The 27,560-nt window shown below is 36.9% G+C and overlaps 1 protein-coding gene across 1 annotated transcript; it reads right to left on the reverse strand.

Moving 5' to 3' along the window:
* Nucleotides 1-982: 982 nt before the first annotated feature.
* LOC146137201 (LIM domain kinase 1-like) lies at nucleotides 983-18,751 on the reverse strand. The gene is made up of 14 exons (XM_083393920.1): nucleotides 17,283-18,751; nucleotides 15,783-15,918; nucleotides 13,863-14,009; nucleotides 13,151-13,253; nucleotides 10,589-10,691; nucleotides 9,928-10,021; nucleotides 8,726-9,646; nucleotides 7,889-8,040; nucleotides 7,345-7,501; nucleotides 6,350-6,464; nucleotides 5,665-5,807; nucleotides 4,837-5,005; nucleotides 4,201-4,372; nucleotides 983-3,597 (listed from the first exon to the last, which is right to left on the reverse strand). Exons 1-14 carry the CDS (start codon nucleotides 18,023-18,025, stop codon nucleotides 3,147-3,149), a joined length of 3,606 nt encoding a protein of 1,201 aa, XP_083250046.1. The 5' UTR covers nucleotides 18,026-18,751; the 3' UTR covers nucleotides 983-3,146.
* Nucleotides 18,752-27,560: the final 8,809 nt, after the last annotated feature.

The following is a 27,560-nucleotide window of genomic DNA, read 5'->3' on the forward strand; positions in this document are numbered from 1 at the left end:
GTGAGCCGTAGCGCAGTCGGGGCTTTCCCTCCCGGGTATTCCCCCGCGCTCGCTACTGTGGGAATGTGTCACTGATCTGAGGTTTATATTTATCCGCGCATCGCGAACTTGCGCGTGTCTTGCATCATCGCGCGCTCACCATTGTTACGCAATAAACGGATTCAATCGCTTATTTTTTGCGGGTTGACAATACGTTTCGCTTCTAAGCATTTTTCGGACACGGGTCGTTTTGCCGTAATTTCGAAATCGTGTTTTTGGCGCAAGATTAGTCCAAGGGTCGCGAGTTCGAAACTCATTGAACACTAGATTGCATTTTTGCAACTTAGTCTGTTTTTATTTCATTAATAATTCATCATAGGAACTTTTTTCATCATTATTTCATAAACGTTTTGTACTTTTATTCAACTTAAATAATTATGCGAACTTATGCTTTATTTTGAATACTTGGTTTTATTTTAAATTAGATAATGAGAATAAAATTAACGTGTTAGCACTTTTGATTTATTTAATGCAGAAACAGGGCACATATGAACTCGACGAACTAGCTCCATCACCTTTGCAATACACCTCCGCACAAAATTATTAGTTTATTACTTAACTTCAGACTGCGACCTGCTAATATTTGATTTTTTAAGTAGTTTCGTATATTATTATTCATTGCACAAATCACAGAATAATTGTTCAATTGTATTTGTAACTGCAAAATACAACAAAGCATTTCCAGATTGTCCTACAAATTAGTGCTTTAAATATGTTTGAATACTATGCTTTACTCAACAAATCGAATAATTTAAACCAATGTTGTGGAGTCGGTTAAAAAGAAACCGCTCTTAATGCATGTCAGATTCAGGTAGATTTACGTGGTCTTACTTCGACTCCAGTAAAACAAACCGTCAAGTCCCGAGTCCGACTCCACAGCCTTGATTTAAACACTTGACAGGTTTAGGTAAATGTAAAGAAACAACATAAGTTTTAAGTTTTATGGCAATTTATTGCAATTCGACTGAGCACAGAAAACGAGAGAATCGGCCGCCAGCAGCCGCACGAAAAAGGCAAAATATCCAAAGCGGAAGAGTAAATGCAGCAAAAAACACAAAAGAAGCAAAAGCGAGAGATACATTAACAGCGGAATAATAAAGTGCAAATGCTCTGAAAAAAACGACAAATCTCGAAAAGGGAAGTGCTTTGTCGGTAACTTAATAAAGAAATAGATTATTTTTATGAGATACAGTCAAAAAGTTTTGGCAATTTTTCGTTTATCCACCTTATTTAAGTGCGATAAAAGTAAAACTAAGATTACATATTATCAGTAGAGTTGTAAATTAATGGGTTATCGACTTATATCTCGTTTATTTAAATAATTAATAACATAAAAGTATTATAGAAGCTTCGACTAAATCTGGTTAACAAAGCAGAAATTCTGCAACAAATAGTGTACATAGGAATCTACTACAAGGGTTAGTGCTTTAATACATCTGCTTGAGTTATAAATATTTTATATAATACCGGACAAGACAACATAAGTACGGCCACATTAGCATTGAAATGCACAACATAGAGGTTTAAGTGGGAAGTATAATACTGACGGGAAATGATGACCGACGCAAATGTACATTCCTAACATTTATTGACTAGGAATTACAAGTTCCACGTTTGAATGGTTGGAGGTTGTAACAAAACGTAGTAAGAATATCAAAGCCCATACACAAGTAGGTAGAATATTTAAGGATGATGAATATGAATAAAGATATATTCGACACGTTCAAAATGCTTCCTTCTACATGGGCGTTGATACTCTTACTAGGTTATACCCTTTAAAGTTTAAAAGATTAAGAACACTGGCAGACTGACTTATTGTAAAGCGACAGCTGTTTTAAACGTTACTTTTGAGCTCTTATTATGACAAACAGGATTATGAAGGCGCAGCCGCAACAAAAGTAGAGATTATTTGCAACTTTTAAACGTTCTGATAACTGTAATATACATTGGTCGAAATTAAAACGTGTGAAGCGTTCAAAACTTTAAGGGAATGTCGAAAAAACGCGAAAAGGAATGAACTTCAATCAGCAACAACAGATATAGCAACATATTATGCGTTATAAGATTAGCCTTCTTATATGCGACAGATTTGGAGCCTAATGATTATCTGTTACAGTTGGTGTGCAACAATTTTGTTACGCATACACAAATTAATAACTTTGTGTTAACGTTTCGAAAAAAAAACTTTTATTTTAGCCATGATACAGGGTTGCCAGACTATTATAGGGCTTTTCAAAGAAAATGTGTGGATTTAAAGACCAAAAGCATAAAGCAAAGAGAAAATGCCATGGTCAACATTAATTTAAAAACAGTTTTTATGTCTTTTTAACATCACTTTTTAAACACCTGGACATAAAATAAATCCAATGGCTATTAGACATAAGATTTTTAAATCTGTAAATCAATTCAAATATATTCAAAGATTAAAATACCTTGTAGCAACCTTGTGGTCGTAACGTGATGGTCAGTGCTGTACAACCAACTCCATTAGGCTCAATATTTTTATAGGTTTGCGTCATTTATTGGTTATGGAATGCTGGCAATTAAATATTCCATCAGTTTTGAGGTAGGCAAGATATTAGCAAATCTTTACATTCTGCAGCTTTACATTCTCAAGTCGACTCTAAACTTGCAAAGAAACGAGACGTGACATCACGTTTGGCAAAATACTTGGCGTAGAACATTGACCAAAGCTAAATTTAGTTGTTGGCATTTATAAAATCGACAGGACCGGTTTAAACCTGGAAATAACGTGTATTTGGTGAGCGAAACCAGTTCGCACACAAACGCGTTGCCAGCGTTAACGGCAAATTTCGTCGCTTCTAACCGAAAGCGTCAAAGTTGAAATATTTTAACTTTCCGCAACCGAAACACGATTTTATGTGCCGACGTTTTCCGTTAGAACAAACGTTGACGCTTTGCTATATTTTGTTCCTAACTTATTTATCTTTAATCTTCCAGACTATGGATGTTGCGGTGGTTGCTAGGCAACAAACGAATTATAGCTTTCCTGAGGCTTTTCCGTTAAAATCTAATCTTGTCGTATTTATGTTCTAAAAACTCCAGGACCTCGGATGTAGCCGTGGTTGCTAGACAACAAGCGCGCATCACATCTCGCTGGAAGCTTCGTAAGCATAAAACCCAGTTCCCTCCACGCCATCTCCCATGAATGGTGTGACGTCATCTTCCCTGGATAGTATGACGTCATCTTTCTTGGAATGTGTCACGTCATTTTCCCTGGATGGCGTGACGCCATCATTCCTGGAAGCTGTGACGTCATCTTTCCTGGATACTGTGACGTCATCTTTCCTAAACGGTATGACGTCATCTTTCCTGGATCTTCCTGAGGACACGAGTGATGAGGACCTCTCCAGGATGGGAGGTTCTTCCAGGGAGCAAGGTTGGCATGGGAGGTAGTATTCATCGGGGAGCCGGATGTCGTACTTGTTGTACAGGGAGGACACGATTTCGTTGAGATGTGGAGGTTGAGGAAGATGAGGAAGATCTTCTCTCATGGCTAACATCTCGAACCACGACTCAAGCTGCAGGAACGATGGCCTGGAACAATAGGATAGTTGATTTTTGCAAGTGACACTAAGGAAGTAATTTTTCTTCAGTAGTCAATATTTTCATGAAAATTCACCTACTGTCCTTCACCAAAAAGCAAATTTTCTTATATACAGGGTTGTCACACAATTTTACGAAAAACACTCGAAGACATTCAAAGAAAAATCCTGTCTTTTTTATGACCTAAACTTAGATCGCTTGACGATATTTAATTATAATCAAAACACACGGCAGTAAAAAAGCCATAGACAACACAATTACAAATAGTTTCAAACCTATTTTAATAAGACACTTTCAAAATACATAACATGACTTAAAATCCATTCAAAAATTATTAAAAGACTTTAGGGAAACCCTGTTTATAAATCTAAAACGTCCAATTAAAAATCCGTTTCAATTCAAACCCCGCCTCTGAGAATATTCACATATTTTTGAAAAAAAAAACAGGGTTTAAGAATTTAAGTAGATCAATTCAAAAACGTTGTTTAATTTTTTTTCGGTTAAACATTCTGAACTAACACCCCGCCTCTAGGCCTCCATGGAAGCATTATTACAAAACATCGAATATAAAAAGATGTTTTAGTTAAAACGTACCTCTCGTCCTGATCAAGACTGCTGCATTGCGCTGCTATTGCGAAGAAGAAGGGCGGACAAGTATCGCAAAACTTGTTGTGGAAAGTGACAACTGCCAACCCGAAGTCGTTGCTCCTGGGGAGGTAGTCAGGGTTGGCTTCCACACGCCCGATGATCTCACACAACACAATGCCTGGGAAAACGTGAATTTTCTACACTTTACCAAACAAATGGGGATTTTATTGACGAGTTGAAATACATTTTTTTCTTGCGGGTATGAAATTAATAATATGGAGGTGCTTGATTTTTACTTAAAAATTAATTTTTTTGCACTTTTCTATGAAAAACTGGCAAGTAGAAATGTTTGTTGCCTTTGCAAAGGGAAAGATTGTTTACTAAGTGTTTTTTTTACACAATGATAGCAAGGCTTAGAAATACCTCTTTTTTATTACACCACCGACAAAGTCGTTCTTGCGATTAATGGAAATCATTTTTTATCGCTGGTTAAATAGGAGTAAAATAAAGCTTAAAACGATCGTTCTTTTGTACTTTTTGGAAGAAAGTGAAAACTTATCTTTAAACTCGTACTAATGGCACTAAAACCTTAAAAAAACGTCCACTTACTCGCAAACTCACAATAATCTACTCGCTACTCACCGAATGAGAAAACGTCGACTCTTTCGTCGTACATATTTCCGTTCAGCATCTCAGGCGCCATCCAGTAGGGATTCCCCACCACAGTGTATCGTTTGCGTCTGCCCAGTGAGGCGGTTGAACGGGGAAGCACCCTTGCCAGACCGAAGTCCGCCACCACGACAGTGCCGTCCTGCGGCGAGAAAGCAGCTGTTACATGTCCGCTAGACGTCGGTAAAGGGTAATGCAGGTCAACCGAGAAACAGATTTTTTAGTAATGCTGAACCTGGTCTGGTGTGATTTTCAACACAAAAGTGCCGTTTTGCGCCATTTTGTGACTTTTCAATTACATTTCCCTATCCGCTAGATGCCGGTAAAGAGCCAAAAGCAACAAAATAGTTAGTCGCTTTAAAAAGCCATTAAGAGTAAGAGGCGTCTTAAATTAAAAAAGTTTAATTTAAGTAAAAATGTTTTAATCAGTGGTACTGAGAGATATCTTTGGTATCAGTAATTATTATCCCCAAAATGCACAAGATTATTCCTTTTCGACTTGGGATCTTAAAGTGGGAAAACTGAAGGATCTGAAACACGACTTTCAAGTTTTAAGGTCACATTTACAAAAACCTGCGCCTTACGATAATTGCAATTGTTCAAAATGCTCGAAAATCGCCTTAACGTGCTCGAAACAAACACCCCAACCCAATGTTGACAAAAATTAGGCAAGAAAAAAGTGATTTCGTGTTTTGGGTAAAATAGCTACTTTTAAACTGAATCTAAACAAAAAAATCCCCAAAACGTGTGGTTTTCCCCGGGGTATTCCCCGCCACACACAAACTGCTGAGTCATGCTTACCTCCTTGACGAAGCAGTTTCCTGAGTTGAGGTCCCTATGTATGATGTGCATGGAGTGGAGGTAAGACATCCCTGACGAGATATCACGCGCCATACGCGTGCGCTGTTGCCACGGTAACAGCTCCTGCTCGTTCTCAAGGAGTTCTAAGAAGGAAAAATTGAGAGAGTGTATTTCAACAATAGTTTAAGAGTTACTTAAACTGTTCAACATGCTTCCTATTTCTGTATAGGTTTTGATATTCTTACTACGTCTAACTACAACCTCCAACCATTATTTTAAGATTTAATTGAATTTTCAAACGGGTACAGAATCGAGTGTTTTTGCTGGTATTGGAAATTCAAAACAATGAGTCGTTCCTAGAAGGTTTATATTTTATTCGGATACACGATATTTTGGGCGATCCAATCTAATACCGAATGACGTCACTACTTTGCTCAAACAAGCTAAACTGAAAAAATTAAAACGTTTGATGGAATTATGTACTCTATGCACGGATCTGTAATGTAGCTTGATAATGAAATGCAAAGCCAAAAAGTTCGAGTAAATCGACATCATCTTGATTAAGATGTTTCCATACGAACTAGTATCATCTTCAGTTAATGTGACTGAGAAGGAAATCAAAACCTCACTTGTAAAAGGTTGAACGCACAAAAGAATGGAATTATTTCAAAGTTTGTCATTTCACCTTTCAAAGTCCCACACTCGACGAATTCTGTGATGATGTTCAACCTTCGTTCTTTGTAGAGAACCCCAATAAACAAAAGGACGTTCGGGTGGCACAGATTGCGCAATACCTTCACCTGCAATTGTGAGGTCATACATAAACAATCAACAAAGCTTCAGATGCGCAACAAACAGACTATGCTTGGGTTAGAGTTATTGAGATTGGTTCTGAGAAAGATTTATTCAATTTTAAGAAAATTGCGGAAACAATAGAAAGGAAATGATTATATTAATTAAATTCTAAGTTGTTGCCAATATATTATGTATTGCTCGCTTACAAAACGTTCAGTTGGGAGAATTTGGTCGCCGAAGCTTCGCTGTTAGAATTACGCTTAATATACGGTTCGCTGAGAAAAAGGTTCAGAAACATTCTTATTTTCATGATATCCATATTTAATCATTAGGCGTATGTCTAGGGCAGGGATGTGCAACCTTTTAGCCGAATGGGCCGCATTGCCACTTTAAAAACTTCGATAGGCTGCAAAACCTATCAAATTAAATGGGTGACGTCATAAGTTACGTCATACATTGACGTTATAAAACAACTTAACTTTAAACCGCTGAACCCGTGCTTAAATATGCAAGTAAATATCGCCATGCCGTATCATGTCATGGTACGACACCTTTGGGCTGATATATTTCCTTAAAAAGGTCCGCAAAAATACACATTCAGAAAAAGACCAATTTTGCTGAGCAATAATGGTGGACAAAAGTGTTCGATGGATGTTGAAATGCGACATTAGACTCGATTATATTCTTAACAAAAATAAGAGTAGGTCTACTTTAAACACTGCTAGTTCTACACGTTTTGAATATAGTGACAACAATTGCTACTGAAAGTGAGAATAAGTGGTGGGCCGCTCGTAAACATCAGGCGGGCCGCGGGTTGGACATCCCTGGTTTAGGGCATCAAGGAAACAAGCCGTTAAATTCTTCTCAGGGAGCTTTATTTCCTACCTCTTTGAGGAAGGATCGCTCTATTTCTTCCTCCAGTGAGTTCAGCTCCTTAAGCACCATAACCTCCCCTGTATCTCGGTGCGTCACTTTGATCGCTTTGCCGAAGAAACCTTGACCCAGAACCTCACCGTGGATCAAGTCGCAAGGTCGAAACACTCTGGGTGGGAAAATACAAATGTTCGTTAAAAACAACGTAAAAATATTTTGTTAGAGTAAAAAAACACAAAAATTTGGCTTATTTGGTTAAAAATACACGAAAAAACACACAAATTAGTTTATTTGGGTGAAAACAGATGAAAAACAATTTATTGAGGTAAACAAACCCTTAAAATTAGCTTATTTGATAAATAATCGTGAAAAAAAATTCAAAATTAGTTTTGTTTATGACGTGTCTTGGGTGTAAAAGCAGCATTATTTTGTTAGGCTTACAAAACAAAAATAATAAAAAAAAAACTTAGAAATGCTTTAGCAAGTAAAAAAGAACCTGGGATAAAAATGAACCATATTTATTTGCGTAAATATTCAATTTATTAAGTTCTCCCACCTGTGTGTTTGACTGACGTGTGCCCCATGCAATCTCATGGACTCAGACCTACTGAGATCAGCGCCACAAGGTCTCGGGTATTGGTGGAACGACACCGGGTTCTGGCGACTGCTGTACACTGACAAGGTTGATTTGGAAGAACTTACTGTAAGCTTGGATCTGTTGCAAGCAGAAGAAGTGGTTAGAAAAGCAAAAAAACAAAAAGCCGTCGCAGTAAAAAACTCAAAGCGCACAGAAGTAGGTTGCATTTTGAACGTTACGAATAAATCTTAAGATAATTGCTGGAGGTTGTAGTTATAGAATGAACATCAAAGCCCATACAAAAGTGGGTCGGTAGCATTTTGTAAACGTTTCGAATATCTCTTTATTCATTTTCAACATCTACTTCTGCATGAGTTTTGCTATTCTTATACGCCTTACTACAACCTCAACCAATATGATCCAAAAGTCGTCGGTTTTTAAGTTTTACCCTTGGCGTATTTATTACAAAACAATACTAGATTCAATAAAATACTTAAGTCATAATATTTGAAAAATCGATATTTCGTTGTTCACAGACGTTTCGGCAATAACTCATGCCTATCATCAGTGTAAAAATCAAGTGAAGATAAAAGCGATAAAACACAAAAAATTACTTGAACTTTTTAAACTTATAAAAAATTCTAGTGATTATTAAATGACTGCGAAACAATGAACGCTTTAAAGTGCGCTCAAGTATCAAAGGTTGTGAGCTACAATCGGAAAGTTAAATAATATTTCAGCACAACTGACTTTTCTCAATTCTTAACAGCATTTAAAACCATTTCAATTATCACAAAGTGTTTTTATAATGACTACAAACCTTGGCGATGTTTTCCTCATGATCACACTCGTCCCGTCATTACGCACAGAGTTGCTCCTCCGCGCCGGGGATTCCCCCTTCTTCGTGGTCACAATGACGTCATCGACCTGTACGGCCTGACCTTTGACCCCGTTCCGCTTGGCTGCCTCCTGTGCTGCCACCGCCTTCATGAGTTCCTCGACCCTCGCTGGTTTCCGCTTCACTCCCCCGCGCCTGCTCCGTGGCGACACCGGTGGACGGGTGACGTCATTTCGAACGGGAGTGACGTCATCTTGAGAAGGCGTGACGTCAGAGTTGTCGCTGGGGGGCGTTATGCCATTTTCACGTTTTCTTGCGTCTTCGACAATTGTGACTTCGTGATTTTGGGCTTTTACGTCATCGGGTGAAATTTCGAGGGGCATTTGAGCGATGTCGTCATCAGAGTACGTCATAATGACGTCATTATTCGCTTGCTTCGGTGTAGGTAGTTTAGCGGGAGATGATTGTACGCTATTGTCCGAGAGAATTTCGTCATCACTTCCGATCGAACTCACCTCAACCGAGCTGCCTACGTCATCATCACACGATGATGTATGCGACACGTAACACGTGACGTCATCAAGGTTCGTTACGTCACGTGTCTCGACCTCGAAAGAGTTTTGCGAGCAACAAACGTCGCCGGCGAGGAAAGGCGAGCACGTGACCGACACGTCATCGTCTGACGTCATCAGCAGAGGTTGTTGTGACGTCATAGGCGACGTCTCGCGACTGTGGGGTTGTCGGGAAAGCACAGGGGGAAGGGGGGCTGTGAGGATCTCAATCTTTAGCGACCTCCTGTGGCCGCACCCCCCGCTTTTTGTGACGGCATCCATGGAAAGTGTGACGTCACGCTGCACCGTCATCTGCAGGGGAATTCCCGGGTCTGCGAGCCGGTCGATCTGTAAAAGCGGATTTTATTAAAGTTTGACAAATTAAATAAAAATAATCAGATTTGCACTCGCCCGCTAAAAAAATGGGGACATGAAATATGTATATAGCTGTAGTAACAAAATAGAAAGTCACGTTAAGTTAAGTATTGGAAAAAAATCAATTCGATAGCAATACTCGCAGACGGTCTGTCGTCTTTTTCCGAGTGTTATTTCGCCCAGGCGAGTTGCGATTGTAAGACACCCTCCCAAATGGCGAGTGCATATTTATTTTTAATCTGTGTTAAACCCACCAGATCAAGTGCGTTGTGGTTGACCGTGAGTCCGTTCACTTGAAGCAGCTTATCGCCAACTTGCAGGGAATTCCCCTCACTTGGACTAGAAAGTCTGTCGAAAGGTTAAAAAAGTTTTAAAATGTCACCTGGTGTCGTAGGTCTGGTTGCGAAATAAACTTTTTAGGGGTGTTACTTGCAGAAGCAGTATATCTTAAATCATTATGAGGAAAAATAATAATAGATAAACATCAGGTACATTGTTTGAATTTTTTTGGGAAAAATAAGTTTATGGGTATTGCAATTTACATTCTAATATAAAATTGTAATTTGATATTTAAAAGCATTTATATTTAGGACAACAAATTAGAAGACCTGTAAGAATACGAAAATATAACTATTCTGTCCAACATAAAGTAATATTTTACATTTAGGGCTCTTTTATTAAGAACTGCTGAAATAACTAAATTAAAAGAAGGACCGTTCGTCTTTAAGTTTAAAGTTTCTCAGGAATAAACCTCCTTTATAATTTTGTTGATATCTGTTATGAATTTAGCATTACAAGTTCCAAACAATTTTTTATTAGGAAAACCAATAAAGCGAAAACAAAGCTACAAGTTAATTTCCAATAAATGAGTAAAAATGCGAAATATAAAGTATTTGTATCGAAACAGGGGCTTACCCGCACACAATCTGACCCACTACTTGAGCGCTGGCGCTTTCCGGTTGAACTATGACCGGAAGGTCACGAACTTTGACCCCATAACCTTGGGAAGGTGAAATGGCTGAAGAATAAAAGTGATGTTGAATAATAATATATATAAGTTGCGGTAGGGGTTATTTGGGTTGATGTAAATGTCTTGTTACGGCATATTTGAAAACATTTAGATCAGAGTCAGTTAATATAAGAAAATAGGAAAATGCTAATACCTTGGTTCAGCAAGCGCAGTGTTTCTCAACATTTTTTTCGCATCGAAAACTGAAGCGCAAGTAACAGCGAAGCTTTTGCGGCCCATTTTTATGTAAACTTTTTCTTTTAGTGAACAAAACAAATAGTATAAATCAATTCGGATTGAACCATGCCCTCGTATGTGTCCTACAGTTTTCTCAACTTTTGAAGAAATCACGCTCGAAATAAACAAATCCCAATAAATCTAAGCATGTAAACTACTTCAGTCGGCGGCCCAAGCAATCAAACCGCCACACAATTTCGGGCGTGGACCCATGGGTTTCGAAAAACTTGGCTAGTAACTTAAAATGTATAATGGTATTTTCACACAGGACAATAATATTCAAAACGTACAAACTATTACCTACTCCTCTATGGGTTTGCATGAATATGCTGGTGTACCAGGCATAGTACTATAAATAGAAGCTCATTTACCGTACGGTAGTTGTATAATGACCGGAAGAGCGTCTTTTTATAATAGGCATTCATATTTTCAGAATGACTGGTTAAAATTACCAGGGGTGTAGATAGATATAATTTGTCAGACAAAAATAACTTAAATTCGGTGAAAATAGCGGACTTTAAACAATAAAAAAGTTTTGTGACAGTAACGTCCAGTGTTTTATCTCATTGAATGTTCTAGTTACGTCAGTATAGCGGGTACATGACAACACGTGATTTTCGGATAATCAGTCATGGTGTAGCTGTAGCTTGCATATTGCTTCCTATACTGGTAAGTCTTGTGAGCCTTAGATAAACAGGAAGTGTCTCTAAAAGTTGCCAGTCTTGTGGCACCCGGTATGTTATCACAAGTATGCCTTAATGCTTGTTCAGTGCTACTGTTTGATCACAGTATATGCCAATGATCATTAATGGTTCAGTTTTTACAATGCTAAGGGGTTAATTACGTACAATCCATGGGCTACAAAATATAACTGTGGTGCCACATATATGCATGGAAACACTGGTCTGAAAACAAACATATATTTGACAAGTGCGTATATGGCTTTGTCCGGCAATTCTATGATTAACGCTATGTCAAATTGTATCGAAAACATTATTATCATGGAACACTATGTACGGATCTGTTCATAAGTTTAATGGTGAAAATAACGGCCCAAATAGACATAAAAAGCGACATGCTTTATTATTCAAACGTTGGCATGAGTATTTGCCGAAACGTTTGAACGACAAAGCATGTCGCTTTTTATTTCTATTTGGGCCGTTATTTTCACCATTAAACTTATTATCATAGTAGTCATTAAAAATTTAGTACTGGAAAATTCAATGTGTTCCCGTTATGATCTTGACACAGGATTATAATGCTTAATGACCATGGGAATAAGTCAGTGTTTCTCAACGTTTTTTCGCGGCGACGCAAAATAAGGCGTCAGTGTAACAACGAAGTTTGGCGGCCAAATTTTCCTGACTAAAGTTTTTGTAAGCGAACAAACACAAGACATCAGTGTAAACAAGGTAGAATTTAATTGCTGCAAGCCATGTCTTTGCATTAGTTTCTAAATTCTCTCAAATATTGGAGAAATCTTGCTCTGGACCGATCTCAATAAATCTAACCATGTGAGTTCAGTGGGCGAAGCAACCAAAAAAACGGGGCCAAACTATCTTCACTGAACTTTTTTAAGCGATAAAATGTGAGACAAATGGCATAAATACATTCGAATCTAATAAATGTATTTTCTAATTTTTTTGAGAAGTCTTGCTAAGGACCAATATTAAATATTAATACATCTATAAAACTACTGCAGTCGACGATCCAACCAAACACAACAGCCACCCAATAAAGGGTTGCCACCCATGGAATCTTTGGAAGACAAATAGCCTAAATACAATCGAATCTAATAAAATATCATATTTTTTTATTGGGGTAGTGAAATTGTAATTCTTTTTTTATTGGTGTTACGATTTCCCCAATGGTTTTGCCTGATTATAGCAGTTCTACTTCAAGTGTGCATTCACTTGCAATAAAAAAAAAACAATTTCTAAAGGACTTAAAGTTAAACACTACGACTGATTTGCTCTGGGTTAAAAAAAAGATTAGGAACTAACTATATAAAAACTGCCTAAAACTATTCATTAAGGTTTAATAAATTCCAATAAGTTCATGCAAAAATAAAATTTAATTTCCAATTTTTTGAGAAGTCTTGCTAAGGACCAATATTAATACATCTAACCGTATACAAATAGTACAGTCAGCGACCCAACCAAACCGAACAGCCGCCCAATGAAGGGTTGCCACCCATGGGTTGGGAATCTTTGGAACAAGAACTGTATTACCTTTAACTGGGAGGAAGTCTACCACCATGACCACCAGGCAGTTTTGTAGTGGTTGTGAGTCCGGGTTGTTCTTGCTGGTCTTTGAGCTCCATTCAACAAGTCCCTGTTGGAATATAAAGTATAAATCAACCTGTTTCAGGGGTAGGGTATAAATATTCGCTCAAAAAATCATAAACGTCAAAAGTTAAAATCGGACTGAAAAGAGTATTAACAAATCTTTCCAGTGTAAAAAATTCTGTTCGATATCTTATTTAGTTCTGGAGATATTACGCGGTGAAATTTCGAGCTGCGTGCTTCCCTTTGGTTAGCTTAGCTAACATGTTTACACAAAATCAGGCGTTCTTAGCTTGTTAAGGTGATATGGTGTTTTCTGGAGTGGAGGTAGTTTGATATTTTCAGGGGCAACTTTTACCGTGGTATTATATGTGGTATGTAGATGTTTACTGCTTAATAACCAAACAATAGTTGTAGCATTACAGTCTTTATATATTATAGGTGTAAATGCAAAACTAAATTTATTATATTTTTTTTGGAGGCATTGAAATCTATTTCCTTCGTCTCGGCGACTTGACTTGAGTCTTTCAGACACATAACTTGGGTTGAAATAAAGTATTTTTATTAGACAAATTCTCATAAAATTGGTTATTTTTTAAAACAATGTGGTAACGCCATTCCGACGCGCCCCCACCGCACAACACCCCTATAGTATTACCTGGTAGCAGTTCTGGCAGAAGAGTTTCGAGACGTGCTTTGTTGTGTCTTGTGTGAGAACAAGTGAGTAAAGGTCGCCATCAGAAATGCACTTCTTACAACATCCGCACTCGAAGCACTCAGGGTGGAAACGATAATTGCCTGCGATCTGATGATATTTGGGAGCCATTAGTTTTTGCAGCGCAGTGGCTTCCAACTAGTAGCGTCCGATATTATCGGATATAAGCCGATGTCCAATACGAAATGGTATTATCGGTAGAGATCGACCGATATCACTTTTTTGGACCGATACCCGATACCGATTTTTTTATATACCCGGAAATGTTTAAAACTTGATTTTTTTAATTTAAAATCAAAACCGTTTTAGTTTGCAACTTTATTAATTATTAAACAATTATTTTGCATATTAACTTGGCGTGATGCTAAAACTCAAAATGGGGAAGCTGTTTGTTGTACAGGAAAAAATTATTTTGTACTAAAAGATCGGCGAAAGTATCGGCCTACATTTACCGATACCGATATATCGGTAAAAGCCAAATATCAGCCGATACATATATCGGTAAACCGATACATAGGTCTATTTCTAATTATTTGTACATCCGATACTATGACAGGAGTAACTAAGGTTATGGCATTTGTTTAAGGACATTATTGTTTGTTGTGGCTTATCTATAGTTTGCCACGCAGAAATCACACACCTCTACATGAACTGCTTTCCCACACAAAACATTCGCTGTGCATATCAGCCATATGTTCTAGTGTTATGTATACAACAGAAGTAAATGTAGAATTTGCACGTAACGTTCTGCAAACCTATTTGAATAGTTTAACAATCACGCCAATAAATAAAGCTCGTTCAGGACAGGTAAATGACAATTTAAATAAGATGTTTAAGTTTTAAGCCAAATATTTTGCGACTTTTGTAAACACACAAACAATTAAAAGGACATTTTACGATATTTATTTTGCTATGTTATTCAACCTCACCACTCTAAGTATGCCACAAATGATCTTTTAACCGAAGCCTTTCCTATTTGACAAGAGCAAACGTGTAGCGAAGATATGGTGAAATTGATAACGGTTGCTTTCAAATAGCCAAACTATGTCCTATTAAAATCTCTTCTTCGTTCGTAAAATTAAATCCCTCTGAACAAAAGGCGTCAGAAATAAACAATTGTTCGGCGTACGCTTACCGAGTAAGTTTCAATATTCGTTTAAAATGGTATCATGGCTCGTATTTAAACTGTTATCTTCAATATCAAATATAGGCATTTAATATCTTGGTAGAATTTTTTTCTTTTTTAGAAGAGCCACTACAAAACGTTGTATTCGCAAAAAGCTCTCTTAGGATCGATTGATGACGATTTCCTAGCATTGTAAGCGGCCAACCAAGTCGTACATTATTTATGGCAGCGCTGCTTAATGGAAAAGGTGGCAGCTTTTAATCCACATGAAGACTTAATACACGCCTACTAGATGCAAGTCTTGTGTACTTGTGTAAAATTAACTGACACAAGTTAGTGTAACTTTAAACCTTGGATCAGAATGGTTCGAGGTTGTAGTAAGGGTAAGTAAGTAAGTTTTATTTGCCACGCATAAAGATAAGCACAAACAAGCAACCGTCGAACAAAAAAGTTAAACTGCATTCTCAACATTAAGGTCGGCTCAGCGAGGTACGAAAAAGACCTTCGTAGTAAGACGCATTAATAAACGTTACCTACCTCTACCTTTGATATTCTTCTACGTCTAACTACAACCTCCAGCCATTATTTTAGAATGTACTTAATACGTTTCAAATGTTACCTACTTCTATATTGGCTTTAATATTCATTTCAAGTCTAACTACAACTTATAAAGCCATTATGCTCCAAAAACTGTTATAAATGCATTTTAGTCGCATACAAAGTGTCAGCCAGCTTACCATGATAGGCCCAGTTATGATCCCACCACAACCCTTACAACGTTGTCCGAACTTATCCCAGTAATCTTCCTCGCAGTATAATGCGTTGTCCTTCTCGTACAAGTAGTTACTGAGGTAGCAACCGCACACGATGCATCTGAAAACACATAAAAAGAAGTGCAAAATGGTTCTTTGCAGCCTAAATGTTTAACTGGTTACATGTTGATTCATTTTTCGTTAGATTTTAAAAACTCGGAAATAACTCTTTTGAATTTTCGTTAGTCTTAACTGTAGGAATGCTCAAAGTAGAATATCGAATCCTTTTATTATCATATACAAATGTTAGAAAATTGTTTGGGCGATTTATTGCTGTGATTGAGGGCCCTGTGGGGTAGATTAAGATTCATCCCTTCCCCAAACAAAATTAAGGTTAAATAATTTAATAAAAATATACTAGGATTCGCTACTCTGGATTCGTTATTCTAGATTCGAAACCTATTATTCTAGAATACCTTGGGATTCTACTTTGAACATCCCTAGTATTAAGGTATTTTGCGTAAAACGGATTAGTCAACACTTTGTACGTGATTTTAGTCAACATATTTTCCGTTTTAGGAAAATAAATCTGCGTTTTGGAGTGTTCTAAACGAAGCAAGTCATTTCTCTCGAAAAACTATAGTCAAGTCACTGACTTAAGTCATTACCAAACTGACGTTTCCGAATGATCAGTATGTTTGGAACATTACAGTTATTTGGGAGAAAATTAATTTTTAACGAAAGTATAGTAAAGATATAAAACGGTGTTAAAAAATGTACCGCACAGCAAAAAACGTCTGTAATATCATCGACATAGATGGGAGACAATACAACACAGATATTTGATCGTTTCGAAACAGCATGGGAACATCGTTCCCACGCATATACACCACCTCTACGGAGAAAATGTCCTCAAGGTTTAGAGAACTTACGCCCGCCCACCAAAGCACTGTACAAGGAAGTTACGTAGAAACGCTGAAGAGAAAGGCTTGTAACATCGAACATTAAGCTCTACGAAGCGCCAAACCGCCCATGGCGGTTAACTTTATTATATTGCGGTCATTGAAGTCCATATTAAACCGATAGTGACTGTTTCTAGAAGCTCGCATGAACAATACCATAAACATGTAACGAACTGAACTGGACAAATCATAAAAGGGTTTCAGAAACGTGAGAAAGCACTGCAAATCCTTCAATTTTGGGACAAAATTTAGAGCCTTACGTCTAGGCTTGTAGTCCAATAAGACGGGCAGGTTAGGGCAACTGTGACTCAGATGCACAAGCTATCGCCTATAACTTAGTACGGGATTCAAGTATTCGTATATTTTGTTTAATAATTTCAAGGATTTGTATTCAAAAATCCTGTCTAGTACTCTTCTATTCATTTTTAATTTATAAAAAAATATTGTGCTGGCAAAACGGATAATTGGTTTTCGTGAGAAATTATTGACGCCAGCCAACATTAGTTTTATTCCAAATTCTCACCTTTTTTCTTGCAGCGATTTTGTGAAGTGCTTCTTTTCTCGTTTCTGCCAAAAGCTCTGCACAGCATTAAACTTTATGTTGGCTGGTTCCGAGTAGTTTCTCACAGGGGAAGTATTGACTGATGCTGGAGCCGAAACTGAAGGTTGAGCTTCTGATTCTATCGATAAAAACTTGTTTGGCTTCATTTGAGGCTGGTCTTGATTCTTTTTGGGCGAAACGAGTCCAGAATAACCCGACTTATCGGTAAATCGGTTCACCAAGGCGTTTACCGTCTTTATACCGCTGCCCGAACGGTCCGCCATTGTTTCCGCTTCTTGCGAAACAATGGGTGATTCTTTAAGCTGTTCTAAAGCGGCGTCGTTTGAATTTGCGAGTTTAAATCTTGCAGCTGAATTATTAGCCTCTTCAATGCAGCGCTGATCGCCAATAGACGCTACACTTGCATCCCTTTCTCGATGCAGCCTTCGACGCTCTGACGTCAGCGCCTTTTTTCCGCCGCTGCTCTGTGTGACGTCATAGTGGGTTCGCTTTTTTAGAGAGTCTGAATTCGTTGGTTGACTGTGCGTCGGAAGTGTTGTGCTGCTGCGCGGTGTAGGGATGTTTTGAAGGTGTTTGCCGACTTTTAGGGGTCTGTCGGTGCTTTTTTGCTGTACCACCGGGGCCTGGGGCTTTTGGGGCTCCTTGCGTTGACCCCCTGACCCCAAACGGGACTCCCAGAATTTCTTGATGTCCCCAAATCGCATTTTTCAGTTTTAAATGTTTTTGTTTTAATTTTTACATCAGTACATAGTTTTAATTAGTGACCTGAAATTAAAATAGCTTGTAGTTAAACATATCTTTTATCATTTAACTTGAGCAACGCATTGTTTCGAACAAAAACAGGCTGCAAGGCCTTAAACTTAAATTACAAAATATGCATTAAGTAAATGGCATTTATTCAAATGAATCTGTCGGAGGGCAGGATTCTGTTGTTGAAGAACATAGTAAGGTTATGTTTAATCACATATTTTAATCCACATTTCAAGTTTCTTTCTTGGGTTTAGCTTGGTGAACGCTAAAAATGTTCAAGAAAATGCAACTATTTGATTAAAGTATATAAAAACAATTATACCTGTAGATACAGTTAACATATTTTAATCGTGCGAGAAACAAATCGTTTTGGTCTCTTAAACCACGTTAAATAACATTGCATTTGTAAATTCATCCCAAGTATAACCATTTATACATCAGTATTTATTATTTTATATATTACTAAATGCAGCCGTAGTACTAGCCTTAATTGTAAAATTGTTCTTCCGACACATATTTTCTTTATTAAATGTACCGGCGTTTCGATAACCTATACATATACGGGAAATCTTCACCGGGGTAATGATATTGCAGCTGGGAGAAAATAGATATTCATTTAAAGCCTTAAATGTGACGATATTGATACACAGCGTATTTTCTCACATGCGCCACATCTTTAACCTCGAATAACCCGCTGTTTTCAAGATGTGTTTTTTATTAAAGCTAATGCGCTTTTTCCAGCAGCGCCATATTCAACTGCTGTGTTGTTCACTCCTTCGCTTTGATAACTGCACTTCACCTAATTCGACTTAATGGAGATAAATCAGCTAGAGGCGGGGTTGAGTTGGTCTATTTACGCCAACCTCAGGCAACTAAATTAAATCTCCAATAGCGTGGGCGAGTCAAGAGCCAATCAATTACTTGCGCCATTCGTTTAATGCAATTAAATCTGGTGACAGAGCGTTACGGAAATACACCGACATAAATGACAAACTTAAGTCGCACCTGTGCAACATATGGCTAGGTATTTCAGCATGGTTAACCCAGAAAGACGATTTCAATTAACCAATTCTAAAAAGCAACAAATATAAATACAAATATGATATACAAAAAGTTGAACAATTAAAAACATACTAAGACGTAATAATTTAAAATACACAATAGCTAAAAACATTAAGTCACATCTATAGAATATATAGCATTAGTTTTATTTTAATAGATGTTATTATCCCTAAATATATATATTAATTCGTAACTTACTATTTCAAACTCGCTATTATTAAATTAGACAACACAAAAAAGCCTGTAGTAATTTGCATAAAGCTGTCCATTTAAAATTTATACACTTGGAAGGCTGATACTATATTTTGCTGTATAATTGTAAAAATTACCTTTAAAAACGCCGAATTACCCTTGAGAGCCCGTTACCGACTGTTCAAGGAAACTTTGACGCAGATTTAACTTTAAGCTAGATGTGCTGGTTATAACTTTAACCGAAATGCCTCATGTTTGGCTCAAGGGCATCCATCTGTGATTTGACGCGCCTTGAATCTATTTTCGCGCATTTAGATTAAACCGAGTAATTTGTGGCACTTTGGCAACATGGATTAGAAGAAATCATCATTTGAAATAGCGCACTTAGCTATACAGCTTACGCGATGTAGTTATAACGCTAAATATAAAGACAGCTGTAATGCAAAATTCACACGTTACTTTTAATCATCGTTTTAAATTTTTACTTTTAAACCATCCTTTTTCGAAAGCAAACTCAGATAACTGTCTGAACGACTGTCTATTCAAGTAATACACAAGCAGTAAAACGCGACATGTTAAGTATTTTAACATTGTTGGCAGCTGGTTTTATTTTGGTTATGAATTCAGACAAACATAGTTAGTCAGTCCACGATTTGCAAACGCTTTAATGCAACTAGAATGCCCACTTACACTATACGCTAGTTATTTTTTTTTTTAGCTTGTAGCATACGATAAAAACGTTTATTGACAGTTTATGGTCATGCGGCAGTAGCGCTTTTAACCTCACTGTATGAGGATTTTTTAGTGTCTAGTTATCAGGATTACAAACGTCACTTTATTAATGTTTTTAACAAAATTAAATAAGTCTTAATCAGTCCGTAGATTCGAATGGTACCTATTTAGTGCTGTGGGCCTCATAAATTGCGTAACATTACAGAATGCAAGTGTTGATTCTGAAAGAAGTTTGACGTCATTGTGATTTGAAATGGAGGTATGTTGAATAAAAATGGCCGATTATAACGAAGTACACTTAAGGTTATATATCCATGCATAAACGTCTAATGCTTTTGGTGCTTTGCACACTTCAGACCAAAAATTTTACCTGGAGAACATTTTAAAACGTTTTCTTTGGAAAGTATTACGTGATTAAGAAACCAAAAATCTAAAAATGACGGTCCAACTAAAAAAGCAACGCCGCTGCACTTTTATCAACATGAGTGCTAAAAATAGAAAACCAGACTTCCACGCCCAATTAATCGCCTTGAGACCGGTTGTTAGTTTCTTCAAACAACGAAATAGTAAGAAAACTTTTCACATACTTATCCAATTATTATAGCCACTGCTTATATCCCAATAAATTATCTACAGTATAAGTTCTGTTAGCCCTGCATAGTGTTTTTCCGAACCGGTTACTCAAATATGTCCAACAGTACTTGAAAAAACTTGCCCTGCAACTGGTAATTGTGCTGCAAAATCAGCTTAAACATAACGCGAAGTAGCGACACAATTTGCGGAAAGCCTTCGTTGAAAGTACTCAGCAATTCGCTCATAATACCAAGCGATAGGAGCCGCCCATTCATAAGGAAACGTCTGCAACTTTCGACGACGATTGAAGTTTGAATGGAAGGACGTCGCGTAGACTGGCGGGCATTTCAATACAAATATTCGCGGGAAATATAAAATAAAATTATTTATTATAACTGGAATAAAGAATACATAAAACAGAGTGCTAAAAACATCAAGGAAACAAAATTTTGTATTTTTTTGCAAAACGTTGAGCATTTGTTTTCCATGTTGTTTTGCGACTTGTATTTAAGAATAGTTCGCATAAAAAGAGGTTGCTACTGTGTGTTCCAAAAATCGGGCTCTATGTTTTCCAAAAAGCATGATTTCTTCAAAAAACTGACTAGTTCTAATGTTTTTAAATATAATTACGTTCGCTTACCACAAATCCTTAAATACGTCTTCGTATTTTTCCAACAGCTGTCTCAAACTTCAAAGAAATATCCTCAAAAACTTATCTCAAAAAATCTAACGGTGTGGACTACTGCAGTCGGCGACCCAATCAAATTAAACTGCGAACGAATTCGAAAAAAACTCGGCTACAACGATATAACTTTGCAGTTGGTACATGCGATAACCCCCCTCTTAATACAATCTCACAACCCCTGCAGGAAATGTGTTCCACCGGAAAGTAGGGAAGCCAGACGTTTCACAGAACGGTGAATGTTGTTTTGAGAAAGCGGAGAGCAGATTTCCCACACAGAGCCAACCCTAGCCTCGCCTAAATGTGAATGGATTGGTTGCCTAGTGTTCCGGTGGTTCAATATGAAAGGAGATTCACAAGACAGTCATTTGTTGGAGCGTTTATATAAGTGTATCGTTAAGCCAGGGGACATTTTTAAGCTAAAAAAACGCTGCTACAGAAAATGTAGTTTGTTACCAAAATATCAGAACGCTTACATAGAACATTTAATAAACCTAATTATACTATTTTTTACGCATGACAATTGACTTCATAAAAGTTTTCAAGCAGATAAATAAAAACGTAGGTTTAAAAGGTTTACAAAATCAACAGTGTCAAAAAATGACGTCATAAGTGCAAAACCGCCGACACAAAATGTTAGCACCTGCTTAAAGATTAACCAACACACATAAAACTTATCATTATCACATTTCTATACATGTAAATTTCTTCTTCTTAGGTCCATACCTGTACACAAAGGCTGACAAATATATCTTAAGAATAAGTCAAGTGTGAACAAATATTTGCGCGTTTTTTAGCGCTAAGCTAGGAACCGCTAAGGCTGGCGGCTTGGCGTCAAATTGAACAAGTTACGTCATGTTTCTTCAATCGGCCGCTGACGCGACGTGATCACTGGACCGTGACACAATAAGCTGCACAGCAACAACAAATTGACTGTGAGAAAACGACAGGCTTTCCTTAGGCTTCAAGGGAACCACTGGAAAAATAGGAACTAAAAAGACTTATGGTCAAATCAAACTTGAAATATACTCTAATTTTACAAATTGTGGCAAAACGACGTTTTTTAATAATTTGTAAACGAACAAGTCAAACTAAGCGGCGGAAACGCACGAAAAGTGCGTTTTACCTTTTAAGCTTAAAACTATATTTATTACAATACAAAATACATTTTTACAATATAAAAAACAAATAATAACATGGACGTAATTCGTAAGGATTTAACCTTATCTAAACTTAAACAATAAAAAATGTGGGCCGAACATTAAGTGGTAACAAAAGTAAACTCGTATCAACGAACCGTTGTAAATGCTCTCATCCCTCTCAGTATATCGTAAAAAACTTGCGGTTTTATTAAACTTAGCTGCTGTAAGTCTGTATTTAGACTGTAACTTTTGTGAATAGCTTCTAGAGTTACCATAGTGTTGTTGTTGCTTTGTACAAATATTGACTGGCACTTATGCAGCTCAAAGGGTGAACGGTTGCCTATTATTCCACTGACAGCCTGGTGACCCTAAAATCACTGAATGGCGATAATATCAAAGCGGTAGGGTTCTGTTGTTGCGCATTTATACGTTAGGTCATTCTTAAGCAGTGTTTCTCATCATTTTTTCGCTGTCCCAAATACTCAGCATAAGTATAACAGCTAAGCTGTGGCGACTAATTTCACTTCACTAAACTGTTTTTATAAGCTAGCAAACAAACCACAATTAAGAAATTAACATAAATAAGTTAAAATTTCATTGATGTGATAACCTACATGTCTTCATGTTGTTTGTGCAATATTTTCTAGTTTTGTAAAACTCTTGCTTAGAACCAATGTTAAATCTAACCTTGTAAACTACTGCAGTCGGCGACCTAACCGAACTAAACGGCCATAAAACTCTAGATCACGATTCAAATACAATGTGTTAAAGGGTCTGGAATTTGGCTTACACTTAAGAATTTTAAAGCTATGGCATAACGGCATATTGAAAGCACGTTTATTAAATTATTATCTATAAAATAACCACTGAAATATATTCCAAGGCTAGTTCAATAGTGTTTATGTTATTACTTATCCAAAATAGTATAGAACTAAACCTACAGTGATACAATTTTCACCGCAACTTATTTACTTTTAGCAATACTGTCATCTCCCAACTATCACCTTTAAGTAATGCCAGAACATTTGTAGCATTTCGTCAAAACGATGAATGCAAAAACGCCTTAAGCAACTTAACATTTCCTGGCGTGCCACTTAGACGTTATTCCATCCATTCTGGCTAAAACATATCAATTAATCGATTTAAACTTGGACTGTTTGAACGTTGCGCAAACGGTACCCAGTAGCTTTCGCGACAGAAAAAGTCATTTTTCACCTTATATACGTCTTAGATGTTCTTCTAAACTGCTCGGTAATTTCAATATAGTAGCTTTCAAAACAGATTGCAAACCTGTATTTAGTTTGAAATGTTAAAAAACGCACCTAACTTTGCCTAATGCCATCAGAAAAGAAAAAGAACTTTTGGATCTTACACACAACCGAGTGTGGCCCTAAACCTGAATATGTGGGCTTTAAAACCAAAATTCACGGGTATTTTCCACTGTTCATAGAAACATAATTACCCTCCAGCCAAACTTAACTGAACGACAACATTTAAAGCACATATATCGTTTACAGCGGTCAAATTACGCTAAATGCTGCACTTTGGCAATACAAAACCACTTGTAGGTTTATGTTCATCTTGAAAAGTGCCAGCCCACAGTCAAAACGATGAAGGATTGAGCAAATTACAGCGGTGGGCGGAATAGTGAAAGTGGCTGGAGTCTAGAAAGTAGACAAGCCGGAAATCAAACTAGTTTTGGCCGCAATTTAAAGAATCAAATTGCCCTCGACTGAATTTCTGGGATAAAGCCAATTCTAAACAGATTCAAACCTTTTTGCTCATGTCCATAATAATTATTACTGGAAAATGTTTAAGTGTTTTAATTATTTTTTGACAACTAGATGAAATATCCGGCGTTGCCCAGGTTAAATAGATTTTCTAACTGATAAAAGTCTAATATAGCTGTACCGGTAAAGCACGATAATTTGCGAAATCAACCTGCATTTTTGAGGTTAAACAAAATAAAACAAGTCAATATGCTGTGGTCCGTATTGCATATTACGTTATTCTCAGGTAGACTTAATAAAGAGGTGGTAACACATGCGACATATATCGCCTTTAACGTTAGCGACTTTAACGTTGCACTACATAGCGACTTTATTTGGTTTTAATTAATTTTTTTTGTAGGTCACCCTCTTAATTTAAAACTTGCTAAGTTAAAGTAACAAATGTGAATAAGTCTGTAAACGAAGCTTTAGATACATTTGCTCTATCCGAAAGTATTTTATAAACGTACTTACTAAATAGTTGTGCAACCAACAGCAGTTAAATGTAGTATTAGTCACCAATGTTATGATTAATATCTACATTTGCACTACAAGTGATAAAAAATGCGTTGTGCATACAGTTACTTGACTTCGCTCTAATTGAAAATTCGCATAAAAATACGCCTAAATACAAGTTAAAACCGTCATTTCAGTTACAAGTGACCCAGAATTTACAACAGACCGAATCAGTTAATTAAAATCCATCATCCTACGAAAAGGGGTGCAACTCTTTTCGTGAAATAAGTCGATTCGAGCAAGAAAAAGCCAACTCTTCCCGATATTTGATGAGGCCGCCAGATAAGTACTTCGGTGTAGGATTTAAAATTGAAAACTCAACTTGTTATTGCGGCAACTGTGACGCAATAGTGGCATGATTGATGTATCGAATCCCGCCATTATCTCTGCACGTGCGAGCATGAAAGGCTGAAACTGCAATGTTAGTTAGATGGGTTTGCAGATAACGTTTGCTGTGTGAAGGCAAGTATTAACAAAACGCACTTGAAAGAGAAGCGGTATTTATTGAGTAAACATCGGAAATGACTGTATTAAATTAAATTCTTTACATGATGCTGATAAGATAAGGCAACGTTAAACTGACGTTGCAAGATAAAGCACTGTTTCAATATGAGAGGCAACATTTTAAAATAAATTAAACAGCAACAAATTTACTTAAACAAGAACTGCCTTGAAATAATATTTAATTATTACCAGAATAAACCTTTTACAAAACAAAATAACGATTATTGTGGGTAGCCGTATGTGTCCAATTCTATGAAAACCAAAAAAACATACTTATTATTTTCAATTTGCTTTCTAAATGACAAGACTAAAACTGTATTAGGACTTTTAATTAAATCGCCAGAGTAAATAAAAGCTAGACTGCATTAACTGACTGCAAAAATCAAAAGTAACAATACTCTAGAAACATTTATACCAATTCAACTTAGGTAGAATTAATATCTACGACATGTAAAGTACCTTTCTCGACTCCACCAAACACTGTTTGCAAAATAAACCCTTATGTACATTTCAATTAGGCCGACTGATATCTACGAGCAATAACTTCCCAGCACTCGTGTTGAGTAGGCGGATATGTTTCCAAGATAAGAAGTAACAGCAAGTTCAAGCGATGTAGCAGACAAGCATTTAGTGCATCCGAACTAAGATAACATTTTCCTTCGGACAATTTAATACAAGTTCTTAGTAACCACGACACGCTTTAATACAGCGCTTTTAGGCAGACTACGCGAAATGACAACAAAACTATACAGATCTGTGTTTGACTTTCACGATACAGTCATTTGATCACAGTTTACGATGCTCTTTAATGCATTTTAAGGAGACTCTCTGTCGTTGGTAGCTATAACTTACAATAGGTTAAATAACAACTGAACAACATAAACTTGCTTAATTATTCTTTTTTAAAGCAAAAAAAATGTTGTTTAAACTAACATTCTGCGCATAAGTTTATGAACCTAAGTATAAATACATTTACTCTTTCCAAAATCCATTTTTAAATTTAACTTAATGTTTCTCAACATTTTTTCGCGGCGAAACTTTGTCGACCATATTACTTTTGTAAATGGTAAAAAAATACATAGAAGGCACTTTTTGTAAGTGAACAAAAACTTAAAAATTAGCGACAACCAGTGCGAATTAATTAATACGAGCCATATGTCTTCGTAGTGCTTCCGCGATTCTCTCAAATTTCGGAGAAATCCATCTCAATAAATCTAACCATATATAAAACTGCTGTAGTCGGCGACCCAACCGAATGGAATGGCGACAAAAAATAGGTCGCACAACTAAATGCTAACATTTAAATTGGTGTGTTTAACATATTTACATGTTGATATCCTTAAAACGACGCTTTTAAAAAGAGAAAACGATATTAACTAAGGCCATACGAGGACCACGCTGTCAATAGGCTTAGTTAGCTTTACTTAATGCACCACAAGTTAGAAGTGTGACCGGCTTGTTTGTTGTATTCTCGTGATTGCATTATATGTAAAGCAGCTTTCCGTCTTGTGCCTTGTGGTGCATTCAAGTTAAAGCACTTCACATTGTATCAAGCTCTTTATGTATTATAACAACACGAGCGAAACCCCACAAACAATAAACAATATATCCTTTAAGACCTAGTAGAATGAATATTAAAGCCCAAGGCGCAACTATCATTTTGTTAACGTTTTCGAATATCTTTATTCGTTAAGATGTTCGAAACGTTCAAAAAGCTTTCTACTTCTGTATGAGCTTTGATATTTATTCTACGTCTAACTACAACCTCCAACCATTATCTTAAGATTTTACTAATTCGATGCAATTCAACTGAGAATTAGTTGATCACACCCTCTCGGTAAAAAAGAACCACTGCTGGTCTCAAACAAAAAAGTGCATTGGAAGCTTTGCCTTGTAAAAAAACACTTTCTATCGAGATGAATTTGCAAAACAACAGCAATTTTTAGAAAAAAATAATGGATATTCAAAGCAGTGTCATATTAGATCTCAACAACTTCGACAAATAAACCGATAAAAATGTTTTATCTCTGGCAGAGTGAATTCTACCTTCATTTTTTACCTACCTCTTGATCGAAATTCTTTCCAAGGCCCTTGGCTCCATTTTTACTGTGATAAGTGACAAGTAGAGCCCTTGGAACAGGACAAGAGTGCTGCTTTATTCGCTCACAATCACCTCTCACGACTTTCAAGGGCGCTTAATGACATCACAATGCGACCCGTTCATCCGTCACAAACGCGCCGCATTCTTGCCAAGGACGAATATTTGACCTTTGGAAGCACGGGGCGAATTGGAAGCACGGGGCTTCACTGTGAAACC

Source organism: Ascidiella aspersa, chromosome 7 (genome assembly GCF_963924565.1).
Source record: "Ascidiella aspersa chromosome 7, kaAscAspe10.2, whole genome shotgun sequence".
Taxonomy (NCBI): domain Eukaryota; kingdom Metazoa; phylum Chordata; class Ascidiacea; order Phlebobranchia; family Ascidiidae; genus Ascidiella; species Ascidiella aspersa.